Here is a 19253-nt window from a genome sequence, read left to right as displayed (position 1 = left end):
CTGTCCTAGCAGAGCTGAGCTGGGCTCAGTGCAGGCAGGGTGAGCATTTGCTGCAAAGCAGGATGACAGCTTTTTCTGGGCAGGAAGGAGGGAGGCTGCATCGCTGGCCTGAACGAGCGGAGGCAGCCGTGGGAATTGACTTGATAAATGGTGTTTTTGGAGGGAAATGGCACCGTGTGTTCCACATAACAGATGAGTGGGGAGGACAGTGTCAACACACACGTTCTGCACAAGCTCAGTTCTGGCTTGCAGGGCTGTGCTCAGAACCTTGGCACATGGTTGGGATGGGTTCTCATTCTGCTTTGGTTCAAGTAAGTGTCTGTAGAAAACAGTCCATGAAATCCTACCCTGCACAGTGCCTGCTGATACTCTGCAGTGAACAGGATGCTCCCCCTGCAAACCTGTCCTCACAGGTGCCTCTCTGCCCAGAATTTCACTTTGAGATGACATCTGGAGAAGCCAACCTGTCTCCCATCACAGTGGGTTATCAGCAGGGCAGAGGTGCACGCTTCCCTGTTGTGTGGGGATTCCTCACCTGCATGTCTCCCTGCTGGAAGCCAGCAGCACACGGGGCCTGGGCACAGGAGGGGCTGATGCAATAAGCAAGGAGCAGTGCTGCAAAAGCTGGAGATCAATGTCCAGCTGTAAACACAGGGCAGGAGTGGCGGTGGCAGCAGTGGCAGCAGCCAGTGTGTAAATAATGGAAATAATAGAGATGCACCGAATCATTTGTTTGGATTCCAAGCTGTGACTTCCTTCCTCAGCCTCATTTACTTGTAATGGCTAATTAGGGCTGGTCAGGTTCTTCATTACTCATCCAGCTCACGCGTTCCTGTGGCAAGGTGAGGGAAAAAGTGTCACAGATTAACAACAAGGTAAGGCAGAGGCCTTGAGATGACCACCCTGACAATCCCTTTCAGGAAGAGGTGACCTTAACTAGTTGATCCCAACTCTAATCATCATCTCCTCACTAGCATAGACTTGCCACAGCCCTCTAGTAAGCCACCAGCCAGCAGTAGCTCTCCTACAAACCTCCTATACACCCTGCTCCTGCAGACCACCTTTCTGCATCCCCTGCTGCATCACATCTGCTTTCATTTGGGGCATGAGGCACTCTGTCCGAGGCTGTGCACTGTCTCCCCCACCCAGCTCCTCTGAAATTGGTTGCTATCTAAGTGTCAGCAGGAGTGCATAACATTGCCCTTCTTCAAAGGCAGAGGGAATGTGGTTGAAACACTGTCTCTGGGAGCAGGGGCACCTGCACCTCACAGTCTGCCTTTGGAAATGCCACTGAGATAGCAGTCCCTCTGATCTCTTCTGCATCTGACTTCCCTTGGAAGGCAATGCTTCCAGAGTGTGTCTGAAAAAATATGAATCTTTGCCCCTTACACAAAGCTTTGGAGATGGTCACACCTTGCTGCACACATGAGCATTGCTCCTTCCCTCCCCCACCACCGATGCACCTTGACCTTCCTGGCCAGTCGCAGGCAAAGCCATTTCGCTCCCTCACAGAGTAGCCACTTCCCAAGAAAGGGGAGTCATGGGCTTTCTTGTCTGTGCCATGCTCAGAGCTGCAGCTGCTCCCTGCCCTGCTGTTTGAACTGGACACAGAGGTGTAGGAACAGTTTGATGAGTTGCAGTGGTCGTGTGCAGATGTCCTGTAAGAACAGCATTAACCCAGGAGATGGCAGCTATTTCAGTTATTGAAACCGGGTCTCGTGGGACTGAAAGGTTTCACAAAGTGGCAACCACTCCCCACACTTCTTTCCCAGACAGTGGCACCTCTGCTGATAAGTCTGAGGAGAGCAGCTAGGATGCTGAACTAGTGCATGCTGCCAGAAGGATGTCCCAGATAAGAGCATCTTCTGTACTCACACATGTTTGAAACCAGCCTGGCTGGGATCAAGGGCACCTGTGAGAGTAGATCAAGATGTGCATTTGTGTGACACCAGCAGGCTTGATTTTTCCCTTTCTTCTCCTCACATATGTGAAGACATGAAGTGCACGTTTAAACTCCAACCTTAAAGCAGGAGATTTATAGATCCACAGGCACCTTTTCTGTGACCGAAACTTTCTATGGCAGAAGCAGAGCTTTCTAACTCCTTAATGCCAGGCAGCAGGTGCTGCTCAAAAGCCACAGGCACGGAACTGATACAGCTCTGGCCCTCTCAAATAGGTAGAAAGGATTTGTTTTGCAGCATTTAACCCTTCTGACCCAGCAGCGCTGCACTGTGAGGGTGCAGCACAGCTCCATAAGCCTTAGAAACAGCAGCAGAGTGCCAGGTGTGGTGTCATTTTTCTGCAGGAAGGGTTTGGGTCTCTGCTGATTCCATCTAGCTAGTGGGGCTAGAAAGCTGTCCCTTCAGGTTATAAATCACTGGGCTGCCACATTGCAGATAGGAAAGGAGCCAGTACGAATGAGCCTCTTTCTAAGGTCTGTTTATCAAAGACATCAGGTAGAAAATGTTCCTGTCATTTCATTCCTTTAAGAAAACCCACCTCGCCCAGCAGGGGTTTTCCTAATATAACTCTATCCTGAAGAGATGTGTTGATATCAGCACAGCAGGTATTGTAAACCACTTAGGAATCATCAGCCAGCCTCACTGTGCAATTGTTTGGGATTCAAAAGCTTGTGGTTTGGCTCCAAGAGAGTCCAGGGCTAGCAAGTGGCTCTTAGCTGGACTTCTTGAATTTTGCACCTCCAGGTCAGGTTTGTCAGCCATGAAGTTGCTGGCACTGGAACTGTTTCGCACCAGCAGAGTTCCTGGCACCCAGAATGTGTCAGGCCGGGCAGAAACTGTTGCCTGACCACCACTGGTGCCAAGGGAGGGAGTATCTCGTGGTATGTTGCTGGGGTTTGAGAAGCGTGACCATTCCCTGCTTGCCAGAAGCAAGGGGAAACCTCAGCATTTCAGGGACGTAGCTGTTGCTTTAGCATAACGGATGCTTGCTTTTCTCTCCCTCTCCTGCCTGTGCTGTTCAGAAGAGATATGCAGCCAGCCCCTACTCAGATGAGATCGTGATGGAAGTGGCATCAGCGAAGCAGCAGGATGAGCCAGAGATGCTGTGGGTGATGGGACCTGTCCTGGCTGTGATATTAATCATCATCATTGTCATTGCCATACTTCTCTTCAAAAGGTGAGATCCAGTCTGGGACATGGCAGTTACAGCATGGGCACTAGAGGTGCTGGCACCTTTGGGGCCTTCCTTGTAACCTTCAGGTGCAGGGTGCTCTGACAGACGGTCTTTGGTGGTCATGGGGAGGAGGAAGCTCTCTGCCTGGCACAGCAGAAAGCTTCTTTGTAAGAGAGCAGAAGGGCTGGGTGTGCAGCAGGTAGTTAACATCAGCTCCAGGACACAGCTGCTGTGGACTCTGGAAGCATATGAACAGTGGGACAGAAGAGAACAGCTTTGTCCCTAAAGCCAGTCTGACTGCTCTCTCATCACAACTTGGATTGGCAGCCTTGGAAGCTTCTCTAGTACTGGTTCTCTATAGAAATTGCCTCCTGGGTCTGTGGGAGCTGCCCCCTCTCCTGTGAATTTTGGCTGAAGAACATGACCTTGGTGGTGAGAACAGGACATGGATGTGCCAGGCTGAAATCAGAGTGGAGCTCTCCTCTTAGGGCCTCTCAGTGCTGACTACTGGATCAGAACCACCCTCACACTGTGCTCCCTGTGGGAGCAGACACCTCCTTTTGCCTGTCAGAGCAGTCCTGCTGCAGTTGTAACTGTAGCGTGTGATGGTTGTTCATCCTCTGGAGGAGCCATGGGTTGCATTTGCATGTGTTCATGTAACCTGTTCAATTACAGTAGGTCATTCTCTATCAGCTCAGCTCTGAGGTTCTGCTCCTCCTGGGCTCTCTATTTACATATGTCTCTCTAGCTGGGGAAGGGAGCTGCCTTTGTTGTCTGATTAAATGGAGTTCTGCTGTGCATGTGCATTGCCTTTCTGTGTCAGTGATCATCTCCTTTCTTCTGTTCCTGCTTTTCCCTGGATCTAGTAAGCAAGAAAGGTATGAATCCATTTTATCTTTTTGTTTTCCTAAAATTTCAAGTCTATTTCCCTTTTTAGAAATCAAGCCTGAAGCTACTAAGGGGCATCTTTGTTTTTGGGAGTGTGGAGCATGCCAGCCTTAGGAGTTTACAAAGACTTTGTTTCCTCAAAGGTATCAGCATCCTAGCAGTTGTCAGCCTCTCACAGCTCTCAGGGAGAAGTTCCAACATAAAGACTTCCCAGATTGGTTTTGCAATTAAATTAAAAATCAAAAAACCCTGACAATAGCAGCAGTTATAGGGGTTCCTTTGTTTTCTCAGTCACTTCAGACTGAGAGCTGTTCCCTCAACAATGCAGGTGCATTCCTGCAGTCTCTAATGAAGAAGCTTTGAGGGAGTACTGGGCAACTGTAAGAAACAGCATGTTTGCTGGTCTTTAATGAGAGAAAATGGCCCCAGAGGAGATTTCTGTACTAGGGCCCCATAGAAGATATTCCCACCTTGCCTTAGCTTTGCCTTGTCCTGGAGTCATGTGGGTGGAGCACCAGGCTAGCTTGCAGTGCCCAGACCTGACACACATGTCCCTGCTGTATCCTCGCCCATGGGGGAGCAGCATATCCTCTTCCAGCACCACCCATGTGCCCAGAGTGATGCTGTGGTTTTGGCTGTCCTGCCTCTCTGTGGAGGCATTTTCTCCCAAGGGTATCTGTGTGTAATATTCACAATGGCCAGTCTATAATGGGAATGAATTGAAGCTGAGCAGCTGTGGGTAGCTTGGGATCTGGAGGATGGTTTAGGAGTTTCCCTGACTAGGCTAATTAGACAGAGATAAAGTTCAATTATGTTCTGTGCCCATTCCCCAAAAAAGATGGCCCACTTTGCTTGAGGACTGGTACACAGTAGCACATTGCACATCCTGCTGTGCTCCTGATAGGCGGTTTATTTGCTGGCTGTGTATTCTCCATTCTTCTATCAATGGTCTCAGTCCTTCTGCTCTTTTGTCTTGGTCCAGGTGGCTGGAAGGCTTCTGAGATGTTGAGATGCCTCAGAGTAGTGTAAGACTCACAAGCTGGTTCTCTCCATTGAACAGCTCCAGTGTTTGCTGCAGCCTCAGGCTGCAGACGGAGCTCACAGGCTGGGCCACACAAGGAACACGCAGGTTTCACTCATGATTGATGCACTGTTTTCTCTAAGTGCTTCTCATTAGTGGCAGCCCAGCATGTCCAGCCTCTGATGGAAGTGAAAGTGCCCTGTGCCTGTGAGAGCATTTGGGATCATGCATGGTTCAGAGTCATTACTATCCAGGGATGCAGCTGCCTTTGTGCAGAACCTGGCAGCCCTTCAGTGTGCTTCCAGGGGCCTCACAAGGAGAGCCAGAGACTGATTGTTGCCATTTGCAGGCTGGTAAATGTGCTAGCATTCATGTACAGCAGCAGTGCTGCTGCTCCCTCTCTTCCATGAAACATCAGGTCAACAGAGGGGTTCAGGCAAAATCCATTTGGGGACTGTAGCCAGAAGACAAAGTCTCTGTGTATTCCTGCATGCTCAGCCTATTGGCCAGGTGCCAGGGTCAGCACAGGCTCAGAAGAGAGAACTGCTGTGCTGCTCCTGCCCAACACCCTTCTCCAGCCCTTGGGCGTACCCATCGTATTTGTAATCTAGAGCTAGAAGTGGGACCTAGAGATTTGCTAGAAACTCTTCTTGCAGTATTATATTTTCCTTAATATTCACTTGTCCACTTTTTGATTGGATCTGTCCCTGCTTTGCCTGTGAATTCCAGCAAGAGCCTGAGGTGGTGGCATCGCTTTAGGCATAAATATAGCATGAAGAGACAACATTGTATTTTATTGTTCCATTAATACACGCCTTGGGTGCCTTCAACCATTCAAGACATGTATTAATGGCCCAATAAAACACACCCTGAAGAGCCTTTACACTATTATATTACAGCATTCTATATTTAAATATTTCTAATACTTGAAAAAAAATTTTATTATATCCTTCCACTACAGGAAATAGTTCCTAGAGACAGTAGAGGAAAGAGTATCTTGCATCTATCTGCATTCTCTGTAATAAATACTATGCAGAATACCACATTTCAAAAGTGCCTCACTAATCAAACATCTGACATTGCTTATATATAATCTTTCCTGTTGCATAGATGGGAAATTGGAGGCATGGAAGATGATACAACTTACCCAGAGCCCCAGGAGCCTGGGATGCACCTGGCTGTCTGAGACACAGGGACCCAGACTCCTTCCTAGGGTGATTCATGCCAGTCTCTGCCAGAACTCACCTGCTTGTCTCTGCCTTCTCTTGTCCACAGGAAAAGGGCACATTCCCCCTCTTCCAAGGATGAGCACTCCATCGGCCTGAAGGACTCACTCTTGGCCCACTCATCTGACCCAGTTGAGATGAGGCGGCTCAACTACCAGACTCCAGGTAAGGAGCGGCTCATCCTCTTGAATTCTGCTTCCTCTCGTTCCCCTTCTCCATGTCCCCATGCCAAAGGCAGAGTTGCAGTCCTTCCCACCCTCCAGGAGATCCACGCCTTCTCAATCACAATGACAGAGTGGGCTTTAGACCAAGGATGTCCAAGTATCTGCACTCTGGGTTGCAAATCCTTCTCCCTGGCCCTGTCACTGCAGTCCATCCTGGGGAACCTGGATGGGGCTGGTCTGTTGTGTGGTGTGTGTCAGACACAGTGTGAAGCTCATTACAGTTGTCCTGAGCTGGGAGGAGCCTCCATGCAGTTGGGAGTGTCCACACCTGGGATGTTCCCAGGTGCTGAACTAGCTTCACCCTGGCTGAGCTTCAGTGCTGAGCACAACTGGTGCAGTGTTGGCCATATGGGCTGCATCTGGGGCAGTCAGGAGATACATGGAGCTCTTACACTGCTGAGGGTGTCCCAGCAGCTTCATTCTGGGATCTTTGGTGTGCTGACTCTCCTGCTGTGCTCAGCTAAGAGTCAAGGGAAGAGCTACCTGCAGACTATAGTGCTCTGCAGCCAGTGCTGTGGCCCACTGAAGGACTGATCATGGTGGTCTCAGTGCAGAGGATGATAGTTCAGTAAAAGCCATTCTCTACATGCTGCTTTCACTGGCCTGGGATGCCTCAGGCTGTAGCTTTGCCAGCTCACGGAGGCAACTGTACTTCACAGTGCAGAAAGGTCTTGTGCTGCTGCTTTGTGTCTGCACATCTCTGATGGCACCGAAAGCGCAGTACCTGTCATTGTAGTGATCAGAGACAGGCTCACCCTGACTCGTTCAGAGCCTTTCAGAGTCCAAGTCCCAGATGAACTGAGGGAGCACTTGGGCTTTTGTGATGGAGGGAGCAGTTTAGCAGCAAATGAGGTACATACAGTTCTCTTCTAACTTGCACCTCCTCCTGGTCTCTAACCTACTTTCCTTTTCCTCCTGCTGCTCATTCATCTAAGAGCTTTCATCTAATAGGAGAGTTTTGAAGGGGCCATTTCCTGATGTAAAATTGCTGTGTCTGGCAAGGGGGACAAGAACAGCCTTTCCTGTTGCCACTCACAGCAGTCTGGCTCACATCTGGGGTGAGCTACACCAGCACATCTTTTTCTGTGCCAGGGCAGCTGTCAGGGGTCTGTAGTTAGTAGAGCCAGTGGTAGATCTCACGTGTGGGCTGCAGCAGGCTGGTAGTTGCCAGCAGAGCTGGCACATTAATTGGCCACAGCACAGCACAGGATGGTGTCACAGCACGGGAGGAAAATGCTGTGGGGAGCAAGAAAGGCACGTGTGCCAGAGGAAGAACATCTCAATAGGCAGATCACTGGGAGCAGCACTAAGGAGGGGGTCACACAGAGTCAGTAACAGCATGCAGCTTCTTGAGGAGGAGCACAGTGTTAAACAGGGCTGCTCCAGGACAGCTGTGCATGGGGACAGGCCTCTATGACAGGTCTCCATGTGGACACAAAAGCCATCTTTGCTGTGTGGTTGTGGTTTGCATTGCATGAAGAATTGTGACAAGTCGGGCTTGCATCTGCTCCCATCTTCAGAGAGGTCAGGCTGTCTGTAACAAGGATGTCCCTTGCTAGACCTGTAGCAAGGTTCCAGAGCTGCCATCAGAGAGACAGGGAGCCGGGAAATTTCCTTTTCCTGTCTGTGAGTGAGGTTAAGCCAAAGATGCTGCTCATTTGGTAAGTTTGCAGAGCTCTCTGGAGAGACAAAACCAAGCCAGAGTGCACAGTTCACTCGAGACAGCAGCAGGACCCTGGGATACTGCCAGACAATGCTCCCCTTCCAGGAGACAGCACTCTGTCCTCCTCCCCTTCTCCCCAGTGCATCCCTTGTGAGTCTCTGAGGAGTGGAAGCGGGTGTCATGCAGCTTGAAGTGATTGTTCCACTCCTGACGAGCTTGTCCTCATTAATGAGGCGCATGAAATCCACCAAGCCCAGTGGGCCCAAGCTGTTGCCCCTGTCACCTGATGGAGGTCAAGGCAGTGCTGTGAGGATGCATTGACAAGAGGTGCTGGCCACCAGCCCTGGTAGTTGGTCTCCCTGCTGGAGCTTGCTGAGCAGGGAAAACTTGTTTAATGCATAATTAATTGGTCTACTGTTATTAAATATTAAGCTTTTCATTTTTGTGGTTTTTACTTCAGACAAGGGTTATTTCCCACTGTTGGCCACCCTGTACCAATGTACTGCTGTGCCAAGTCACTGAGGATACTGGACTGGGCAGTGTCCCAGTACACCATGAAAGGAGACTTGAGTTGTGCTGCTGGTGAGCTGTGAGCGAGCTGGAGCATCAGGGGCACTGAGCAGAGGTGGCTGGGGCTGAGTGCAGTCCCCCTGGCCACTGGGTAGCACAGATGCTCCCTGTACATGTCACCTACTGGCCCTTGCAGGCTTCCCTGGGGTATGGGGCTGGGGCCAGTGGTGTGCAGTGAGAAATGTAGTTCTTGGTGTCACTTGATGGCCTCTAGATTCACTCCCTTGCAAGTAGCTCCAGCTCCAGGTGTTTGCCAGTGTCAGGGGACAGCTGGCCAGAGCCAGCAGCCTGCTGTGTAACAGCCAGTTGCAGAGCAGCCCCAGGGCCAGGCAGTCGGGCCTATGCTGGAGGGAAGCTCCCAGTGCTGTGGTATATGGTGCTTTCTTTTTCATCTTCATCTCGTTGTCTTTCCATCTCTGAACCTCTGCAATGATGACTAAAGGCTAATGGGATTTCTGTTCTTGCCCCATTTCTTTTCTTTGCAGGTGCCAGTGTCCCCTGTTGCCCGAATATCTCAAGTTAGTTTTAACTCCTGTTTTTATCTTTCGACACCTTTTGCTTTTTCTTTCCCTTTCTCTCTCATATCTGTATTTTTTGTTTCAATGTCATGAAGATCACCTTCACTCACAGCAGACTGTAAAATGGCAGTGATTCACTTTCTGACATGATGTGTGGGGCCAAGCTCGGTACTGCTCGCACGGCACTACAGCAGCTCACCGCAGGACAGTGCAGAAGGGAAGGTCCTGAGTGATGGGCTGCCAGGAGGCCTCTGCAGCAGCCCTTTCCCTACTCTCCAGCCTCCAACCCCTCAGAGTGGTAGGCCAGGCTCTGCCATGGTGCCAGGTCTGCAGCTGACCCTGCATGGGGACTGATAACCTTGGCCATTCTGGAGGGAGTGACCAGCTAAAAATCCCAAATGGACAAATTGGAGGGGGCTCTTCCGCGGTTGAACACACTCTCTTCCTACCTTGGGCAAACTGGTTTCCCTAGGCTGGGTCACCTTTGTCACAGAACACATGATGGTCTCTGGCCTGCCTGCATTTGGTCTGCTTTGCAGTGTGGGTACCAGAATCCCAGGCACAAAGGAAGCACTTACTGCTCTAGCAGCTTGGATGGAGTAGTAACAGCCTGCAGATAAAAGTGCCCCCTTATCACTTGTCTTCTGAGCTTCAAGTTCATCCTCAAACAACCATAAAAGCGTGGCCACCCTGCTCTGGGATGTACAGGCATCTTTGTAAGCACACAAGAATGGGAGAAGTATGTAGCATAAATACTTCCCTGGGAGCTGAGCCAAGGGCTTTGCCATGTGTGTTCCTGCAGGCATTGTGAGACCTCTGAGCCCTTCCAGCCTCCTGGTGAGCTCACTGTTCTCTTGCAAGAGCAATCGGAAGAGCTTGTGGAAGTCCTGGCAGTGTGTACAAATCTCCGTCTTGCCCTGCACTGTCAGTGGCTGTTTTTCTAGGTTTACCATAATGGGATTCCAACCACCTCTTTTTCCCCACCTGCTCTTGCAGCTCTTTTGTTGCTGCAACACTTATCTGGCTGGGGAAACACAAATTTGGAGAGACCACCTTGTGTTTCTAGGAGTGATGAGGGTCTGCAGCCCTTCTGTGCTCCATGGGTCTGCTGTGCTTCGTACATAACTGTGTTGGAAGAAGCACATACTGTGGTTGTGTTCCAGTCTCTTTGTCCTTCCTGCCCCACACTTGTCTTGGTCCCACACTGTTCTCATCATTCAGTTGCTCATGAGTGGCAGCTCTGCAAAGGCTGCTCCTGAGCTACAGCCTTACAGTTCTGGCATGAGTGAGGAATTTGTGCCAAATCCAGCATCATCTCTGTCCCTTTGAGGGCTTGCTCAGCCACCTCGGGGATCTTGATGGGTGAAATGGCAAACAGGACCGTCTGCAGGAGGACCTCAGCACAAGGCAGAATAGGGCTATTTCCTTCTCCACCTGTCCGTGTGTTCTCAGGCCATCTGTGGATATCTGTGCACTGCCGAGCGATGGCAGGATGAGCGTGTGTTGGATTGGGTCTTGCCTGTGTGCAGTGATGTCAGATGTTTTATGCAGAGGTGTAACACTTCCGTGTTATCACCTTGTGACTTGTCACCACCATGTAAAATGTGTGTACCCAGCCTGGAGAGTGCTCCATCACCTCAGTGGCCCATCACTGCCATCTGTGGCAGCGTTCAGCCTCCTGAGCAATTGAGAAGCTTCTGGCTGTGCTCCAGCCTGTCTCCCTGGGTGTGAGTCAACAGCTTCAGCCTATTAATAATCATCATTACCCATGTGGGGTTTCTGGGAAACCCATAAAGCAGCCGATGGAGTCACGAGCCTTGGGATTTGGATGACGTGTTTCACAATCACGTTCCTGCCAGTTCAACATCTCAGCAGTGGAGAAGGAGCTTGTGATGGTTAAGCTCTGAGTCCCAGGGCCTCAGGAGGGCTCCTCCCAATCCGACATGCACGCCCCCACAGTACCTGTCCCCTGTGTGGGATCTGTGGGATCCCTTCCTCTGGGCCTTTCTGCTGAGCAGGGCTTTAGCTGTGCCCGGGATGAGCTGTAATGTTGCATCCCTGGTTTAGCCAGGGCAAGACTTCTGCCATGGCTTGAGCTGCATCCCAGCTCACAGCAGCCTCCCAGCAGCTGCTGGAGGGCACATCGCTGCCCGTGGTGCCTTGCATGAGCCAGCCCAGAGGAGCTGGATTTTGGGCCCTGGAGCAGGCTCTGCCTCTGGAGCATCACTGAAGAGTTATGCAGCTGTGGGCAGAGCTGATCCTCAGCTCTCAGAACGCTGCACAATGTGCTACCAGGGGAACAGCCATTCTTCTGTGGGGCCCTTTGCATCCTTCTCCAATGCCCCGGGGACTGTGACAGCATCTGCCTGCCCAAAAAGCTGTGCACATGCACTGCAGAGGTTTCACTGCAGGTCTGACCGAGTTTCTTTGTGGCTAATGCTATTGTTAGGGGTAAGCAAGAGGATCAGCCTAAGCCCTTGGCGGTGAGAGCACCGGTGTGTTCAACTTCAGCCCATGCGGGAGCCCGGGAAGCGCAGTGACAGCAGTGACAGCAGTGACCTCGGCCTGTTGCTGCCAGGGGCTGGCCGAGCCCCTGCCCGCTGCGTGGCTGCTCTGTGTGCCCGTGGCTGTACTGTCCGAGCATGCTCACCCAGTCATGCACATTCTGCACATCACTTTGTGTTCTGTTCACCGCCCCACGCTCCGGGAGTGTGTGCCGCATGCCCTCAGCTTCCCGTCCATCCCGCCCGGCGCTTCCCATGGTCACACGTGTCCGCCTTGCACCCACCTCCTGGGTTTGCTGTGCACGTGCTCTTGCTGAGCCTTCCTCGGCCATGCAGAGCCGTAACCGTTCTCCTCTCCCTCCTCCCTCCTTGTCTCGCTTGCAGGCATGCGTGACCACCCCCCCATCCCCGTGACCGACCTCGCTGACAACATCGAGCGGCTCAAGGCCAACGATGGGCTGAAGTTCTCCCAGGAGTACGAGGTGAGCCTGAGAGCGGGACGGGCGGCAGGGTAGAGTGGTGCTGGCCAGGACCCCAGCAGAGAGAGCCTGGTGCAAGCTGGGCTATGCCTCTCCTGCAGCAACACTGCGTGGTCAGTCCCCATGCCAGCCCTGGGAGCCTGCCAGCTCTCCCTGCCACCCCCACAGTGGTGGGAGCTCACCTTGAGCAGTTGGGACGTGGCTGGTACGGGGAGAAGGCCTTGCAGGAGAATGCACAGCAGCCTGCCATGCTGCCACCATGGTTATGGTCTTAGGAGTGAATGGGAGCTCATGTCTGCCTACCTGGACTGTCACTGATTACTTTGTTCTGCTCTGTGAGGGCTGCACTCCATCCAGGTTGGCTGATGTATTTCGGTCTGCAGTATGCTGTGCCCGTTCACTTCCATCTGTGTTCAAAGCTTTGCTCTCTGCACCATCCTCTGATGCCAACAAACGTGTTGTGAGTTTTCATTCCTGCTTTCCCCATCTAATCTCCCACTGGACTGTGCTGGCATTAGCCTGTGCCATTCAGCATCAGTGCCCATAGAAACTCTGCTGATGTTCTGCTGCCGTGGAGTAGTCCAAGCTCCCCTCCCTGCACAGAGCTCTCTGCCTGTAACAGGCAGTCATAAGCTGCAAACTTGCCTGCACTTCTGGATCATGCTCCCACCATTATCCATGTCTCTGGTGGAGCCCCTGGGTAGGCACTGTCTGCATCCACCACGATGCCGCCTTTGCTCACACACACAGGCATGTGCTGGGGTTTTGGGGAACCCCTCCACTGCACCTCTCTCAGCCCAACTCCCTCCAGCCCTGTCCTCCTCAAGAACAACTCGCCAAAAGGAGGGAATTTGGAGGGAAAGGGGCTGATCTGCCTGAGGGCTGCCTCACCTTTTTTGGTTCTCTTCAGGCTGCATGATCAGGTTGCAACTGTTTAAAATTGGGAAAACTTCCTCTGCAGCCATGAGAGCAGGAATGGCAGGATGATGTTTTGCTGTACTTACATGCAGAGCCCTCTTGAGCTGCAGGGGACTTGTAAATAAACCCCCCACTAGTATTAAAGAGGGAATAAATTTGGGAAGTGTTCTTTGCATTTGTTATCACTTCTGTTTGAATTGTTATCTGCCTGTGCCTGTGGCCACCCCTTCCTGCACCGTACCTACACTGATTTATGAGATGAGATCAGAGCATTTGCCCACAAGGTAGGATTATATATGCCAGGAAAGGCAAAGCAGATCTCTATGTTGAGAAGGTAAGAGACGAATTCCAGCTAGTTCAAAGGATGTGCTGCATGTATCCGAGGAAGGCACAGAGATCTTCTTTTGCTTTGGGTTGCCAGGTGGAGGGTCTTGGCATCCCTCTGCATTTACTGTCTGAGCCAGAGAGATGAGCTGCAGCATTGCATTGTGACTTGTGAAATGTTTAAAGGAATAATGTGCTTCCCTTGCAGTTACCTGTGTGCTCATGTATGTCCTGCCAGTGAAGGCAAAGGGTGCAGTCATATCTGTCTGCCTTGGGCTTTTTGTTACCAGTCCAACTGAAATGTTAAGCAGGGCTGTCCACTCTGCTACAGGCAGGCTGTAGTTCTGCTGCACACTGGGGATTCAGCAAGATCCAGTGTCTCTGCACTCCCATCCTCACACTAGGCCTGTGCTCAGTAGAGCCTGCAGCATAATACTGAGCTGTGGGAACTGTTTTTGAAAAAATGAGCATTAAATAAATTCTCTTAGCTGCTTTCATGAGCCTCTCTCTTCTCATTTCTCTTTCTTTAGAATATCATGGCTGGTTGAGAGCACCAATCAGTTGTACTTCTCATGTTGAAGCAGCTATTAAGTAGCTGATTGTTGCACATAATTTTTTTCCTCTGGATTCTGCTGTGTTTGACTCCTCGTCATCAGAAAATTGCTGAACATGACAGGCTTGTGGAGTGTTTGACACTAGGACGGACCCACAAGTAGAAGGGGTTGCACCTTGTTGGCATGTGGGGATCAATGCAATCATTTCCCATTTGAAATGCCAGTGAGAAGAATCCTGGACTGAGTTTGCAGAGAGCAGCAGCTGCCTGTGCAGGACTGCTGCTGCTCTCATCCTGGTCCCTGAGTGTGTGGGCTTGGCAGGGCAGCAGCTCCCTTTGATAGGAGGGCTGCAGGGCAGGACAGGCATGGTGTGTGCTGCTGACTAAGGAGATCTGCAGAATGGGTGTGGAAAGAGCAGAGGTGGGAGGGGAGCAGGCTGAGCGACCCCTGTGGGAGCCCTGGAGACAGGAATCACACCTCAGCACATGCTTGCATTTGCAGTAAGCATTGACACAGTCCCAGTGTTCACCTGGGACACTGTGAGCCCCAGACCTTACGTAGAGCTCAGTGGTAACCCAGTGCTTTGAGAAGTGAAGGCCCTGACCCTGTTCCCCATGGCATAATGGTGCTGCCAGAACGGGCATAGCACAGCTGAGCAGGGAGACACAAGGGAGGAAGGCATGGCAGGTGAGCCCCCAAGGCCCATTTGCTGTTTGATTGTGCTTTGAAATAGTTGCATTTTAAGTGTTTTTGTAGAGCAGCCTGTCAGCCTAACATCTCTGTGGGGTGCAGGGCTGTTTATAGATGGCTCACATTCCAGGAGCAGTGGCACCACAGGCAGAGAGCAAATATTTAACAGCACTTTTAACCATTGAGGCCAGCTGGCCTAGAGCCATCAGTCTGACACTTGCCTTGGCTGTGCAAGCAATAGCAGGGTAACCTAGACACAGGTGACATGAAACAAGACCTGCCAGTACCTCCCCACATGCCTGGGAAGGGGGCAGGAAGGGTGGCAGAGATTTCTCACAGCCATCTGACCTCTATTCCCACAGGTGAGAGAACAAATAATATTGCTCACACCAGTTTGCCAGCCCACGTGGCCATGCAGCCCATGTGACAAAGCCAGCACAGAGCAAGCTGTGGGCTGGCTGCAGTGAGCTGGCTCATGAGCTGTGGCACCCCTCACCCCCTGGCACCTGGGAGCCATCCCAGCTGTAGCTCCTGGTACCCTGGTGCGGCAGGAGAGGCTGAAATGCAGTTGCTGGAAGCTGAGCCGTCTGCGGGCACAGTTCACTGCTGCCATCTGCTCTGGCATGGGGCAGAGCACAGCCCCACCACGCTGTACAGGCAGGCAGCAAGCCGGGGAGCAGGGCACGAGGGTCTGGCAGCTGCTTCTGGCTTGGCTGCACCAGGAGAGTATTTCATTTTTAGTGTACAGTGAAAGCTACAGCGAATTTACAGTGTGGGATTAATGGAATTAGATAAGTAGAAGGAAGGCTGAGCCCCCCTGACTGTGGATGTGCAGGTGGTGGCAGGCGCTGTCGCTGTGTTGGAGCTCCTCCTGTGGGCACCTTCCCACGCTGCAGCCTGTGCTCCCAGGCGGGATCCTGCCCATGGATGGTGCAGGAGTACCTGCCCTGGGACAGACTGGCCAGCACACACGCACCTCATCTCACACTTCTGCTGCGGGATCCAGCAAGCTGAACATTGCTGTCCCCTTTGGTGCTGTTAGCAAACACAGGACAGGCTGGCTCCAACCAGCGCTGGTTCCTGCTCTCTTGTAGTTCTCTAGATCCTGCATCACTTTCCCAGGAGAAGATTTTTTCCTTATTCCTTGCCAAACTGCATGCTGTGGCTATTGCCCCTTATGTCCAGACCATCCAGCACGTCCATTTAGTGTATGGCTCCCAGGAGTGGAGCAGAGCAGGTGATGAGTCTGGCAGTGTGGCACTGCCTGGCACATTAGTTCTTAGTATCTTTAGGTTGTGTGAGATTTCACTGTGCTCCTGCTTCCTAGTGTGGCAGGGAGGCTGCAGACCTTTCCTTACAGTTTTCTGTGGAGGGAAACACTGGTGGTTTGCCCAAACCCTGTATTCACTTCCATTTCCCATAAAGCCACTGAGGACACTGCACCTCCCTTGCCTGCAGCTCTGGCAAGGCAGGTTTGGTAGCGGGAGAGGTGCTCGGGGGCAGTGAGCCCAGGTGGATTCGGGTAGCACCCGGGGAGCCTTGGTTTAATGGGCTTGCTGGGTTTAATGGGCTTGCTGGGTTTAATGGCTCATTGGGAAGCTGCCTGGCAGGCACAGGGCGCTCACGTTCCAGTAATAAGAATAATAAGGCTGAAGTGCTGCCAGAGATTGATTCAGAGGCACGTTATATCCTCATTTGAGGCGCGGTGCAGATTGACAGTGGTCAGTGCTCCTGCTAATGTTGTTGATTCACAGGAGGACAAGAAACACTCGCGCCTGTGCATCTTCCTGTCCCCATGCCCTTGTGCAGCAGCTCCCTGAGCTGCTGTGCTGCCCCAGGGCACTGCCTGCCTGGGCTCTCCATGCGTGCCAGCAGCAGAGGCAGCAGCAGGGCCTCAGCATGCAGAGAGATTTTGGAACTGCACTAAGGAAGGGGAGCAGCAAGCCCGAGGTGGATTGTATCTGAGAGTCAAACTGGCACTCAGGGATCTTTGCAAGGCATTTATAAAGTGCTCTAGAGTCTGTCAAGGAAAGAGCCTTTTTCCAATCCTTTTTCAATGGTCTGATTCTGTCTTTATGGCAGTAGCAGCAGGAATCCCTGAACTGCTTTGGTGAAATTGTTCCTTGCACTTCCATGCTGAGAAGGAGGAGTTTTACTAATTGGGCTTTTTCTTAATTTGCACTTGCTGTCTTACAGCATCTCCCTGTCACTTTAAAGCAAAGCAAAAGTCATGGTGCTTTTAAGTTTCCTTCTGGCTCATTTCATTTCAATTTCGCAGCCCTTCTGCTTTCTAGGAAGAGTTTGTTTGTTGGGAGTGTTAGTCTGATCAAGTTTTGGGATGAAGCAACGATTCGCATGAGCCCCTGCCCAGAAAGGAACAGGAGCAGACTCCTGGTGCCAGGGCAGTTGTGAAGCAAGGTGGGGATATGAGGCAGTGCTACTGCACACAGGGGCTGCAGAGCATTGTACAGAAATGGGAGAAGACTCGCCAACCACTGCTCCATGGAAGGGCTCCAACTCTCTCCAAGCAGCCCATCATCCTCCCATTTATTTACTCATTTGTTTGCCTTAAAGGGGGGAACAGGTGTACATTAATTCATCACCAGAGTTTAAATTAAATCATTTTACTTCTAAATGAGTCACTAATTTGCAGGAGTATTTAATTAGAGCCTCTTTGCACTCAGGTGCCGTAGTAGTTCTGACTTTCTCACCTGTTTGGCCTCTTAAGAGGCTGATGATGATTAGACCATTTCTGCACATTCTCATTGCACATCAAAGCTATTAACCCTAATGGCAACACCTTTATGCTCCTCCTCCATTCTGGGGGCTCTTGGCAGCCTTGTCCTCCCCCAGGAGATAACCCTTTCCTCTGCTGTGGCAGGACACAGACTTGCTGTGCAAAGCACTCTGCACCCCACAGGTGGGTGAGCCCTTCAGCCTTTTGGCAGGGATTTGCAGCATAGATTGAGCATGAGCAACTGCACTGCTTGCCTCTGCTGCAGGGGTAGGGCTCACTCCAGCACCCACCTGGGCCCATTGAGAGTGTTCACAAAGTGCAATTGCAGCTGGTGCTTTCTTGGGTTGCTTCTTCACAACAAGAATATGCTCACTGATACCTTCAGAGCCAGTCTCAGCTCCACCACCCAGCTAGTCAAGTCTCTCATGGGCTGTCTGTGCAGACTAAAGCCACCTTTCTGAAAAATAGGTGTTATTTATGTTTCTAATGGGCATTGGTGGGTCCATATTTTCCTCATTAGTTTGTCTGTTTGTGCTTCTCCTTCACTGTGCTCCATATTGGTCAGACTGATGTCAAACCCCCTCTTACTTATCTCTACTCCAAACCATAAAGTCCTTTCATATTATATTCCTCTTTTTTGTATGTCTTTGATCGTTTCTGCATTCTTCTTGTGCAGTTTAGGCCCACATTGGTGGGCAGCAGTCTTCCCTGCCACATAGCTGAGAGCGGGGAGCATCTAAAGAGCGGGTCCCCTGAGCAGCCTGTTCTGAAAGCAAAATACAGGTGCCTGAACAAAATGAAGTGACCCAGAGAGCTGTGAGTTGTGCTGAGATGTCTCTGTGCCTGGGCAGAGGAGTGTGCAAGGCCTGTGGCAGCCAATCTAGTGGGTTTGCAGCCAGAAGTGGTGCTTGCAGCCTCCACTCCCACCATCCTGGCTGCAGCGCCTCTGAGCACAGCGGCTGCCTGCTTATTACACTGATAATAGAAAATTACAGGTTTTCTGTATGAAATGTCTATTTACATCCTACGTTTCCCAAACTACCTATTAGCATTGCTGTGATGTCACATCCTCCTGTGTGTTTCCGTCAGCACTGGCCCCTCTACCTGCTGGCAGTCTGTGCCACACCTGGGGACACACAGCTGCCACCTGGCACAGCACTGGCCGTGCGCTGCATGTGCTGCAAAGCCCTCAGGGCTAGTGCAGCAATGCAGGCACTGCCTGTGCTCCGTACTCAAGCCAGTGCCCACACTCACTGCTGTCTCTTGGGAAGTGCCTGCTCCACAGCACAGGAGCAGAGGGGACACTGATGGGTGTCACTTTGTGCACAGCTGGTGGTTGGAGGAAATGAGTGGAGGGACCATGAGAGCTGTTCATGTCAGCCCAGTCAGGGAGCTGTGCTTCCTACCTCAGCCTTTTGCTCACAGCTGATCCAGAGCTGACAGACAGGCATTTCACTGGCTGAGAATCCTTCTGACAGGGCTCTTCCAAGCAATGAATGCTGGTGCCTGCAGGGAGCACAGCATGCAGTGCTTCCCTTGGCCTATTTCCCCAGTGTTTTGTCCATGGCACAGCAAAATTTCAGAGACCCTGAGCTGGAGCAAGATTTTAAGAAGGTTTTGACAATGCTGTTAATTTCAGGGGGAAAGGGGTTCATGGGATGACTGATTTCTGGTGCAGCTGCTTGCCCAGGGCTGCATGTGCAGAGCAAGTCCCTGCATGAGGCAGGTGTCTTAGCTGTGTGTCTCATGTGTCTCTTGGAGAACAAGACCATCCCATCTCAGAGGGGTGCTTTGGGGATGGT

The 19253-nt window shown here is 51.5% G+C and overlaps 1 protein-coding gene across 3 annotated transcripts in view; it reads left to right on the top strand.

Annotated features, from left to right (window-relative positions):
- The window catches only part of PTPRF (protein tyrosine phosphatase receptor type F), a 376830-nt gene that overhangs the window by 338223 nt on the left and 19354 nt on the right, over positions 1 to 19253 (top strand). For 2 of the 3 annotated variants that reach the window (XM_041421648.1, XM_041421647.1), the window contains 3 exons: positions 2984 to 3138; positions 6320 to 6435; positions 12134 to 12231. In XM_041421648.1, the coding sequence (XP_041277582.1) occupies positions 2984 to 3138; positions 6320 to 6435; positions 12134 to 12231 (369 nt within the window). Of the gene's footprint in view, positions 1 to 2983; positions 3139 to 6319; positions 6436 to 9212; positions 9246 to 12133; positions 12232 to 19253 lie in introns of all 3 variants that reach the window. The other variant, XM_041421649.1, reaches the window with a different exon arrangement.

The sequence above is a fragment of the Onychostruthus taczanowskii genome, unplaced genomic scaffold, assembly GCF_017590055.1.
Source record: "Onychostruthus taczanowskii isolate IOZ18803 unplaced genomic scaffold, ASM1759005v1 scaffold7, whole genome shotgun sequence".
NCBI lineage: Eukaryota > Metazoa > Chordata > Aves > Passeriformes > Passeridae > Onychostruthus > Onychostruthus taczanowskii.
The sequence above is the reverse complement of the archived record's forward strand: the minus strand, read 5'-3'. Positions and strand labels throughout refer to the sequence as shown.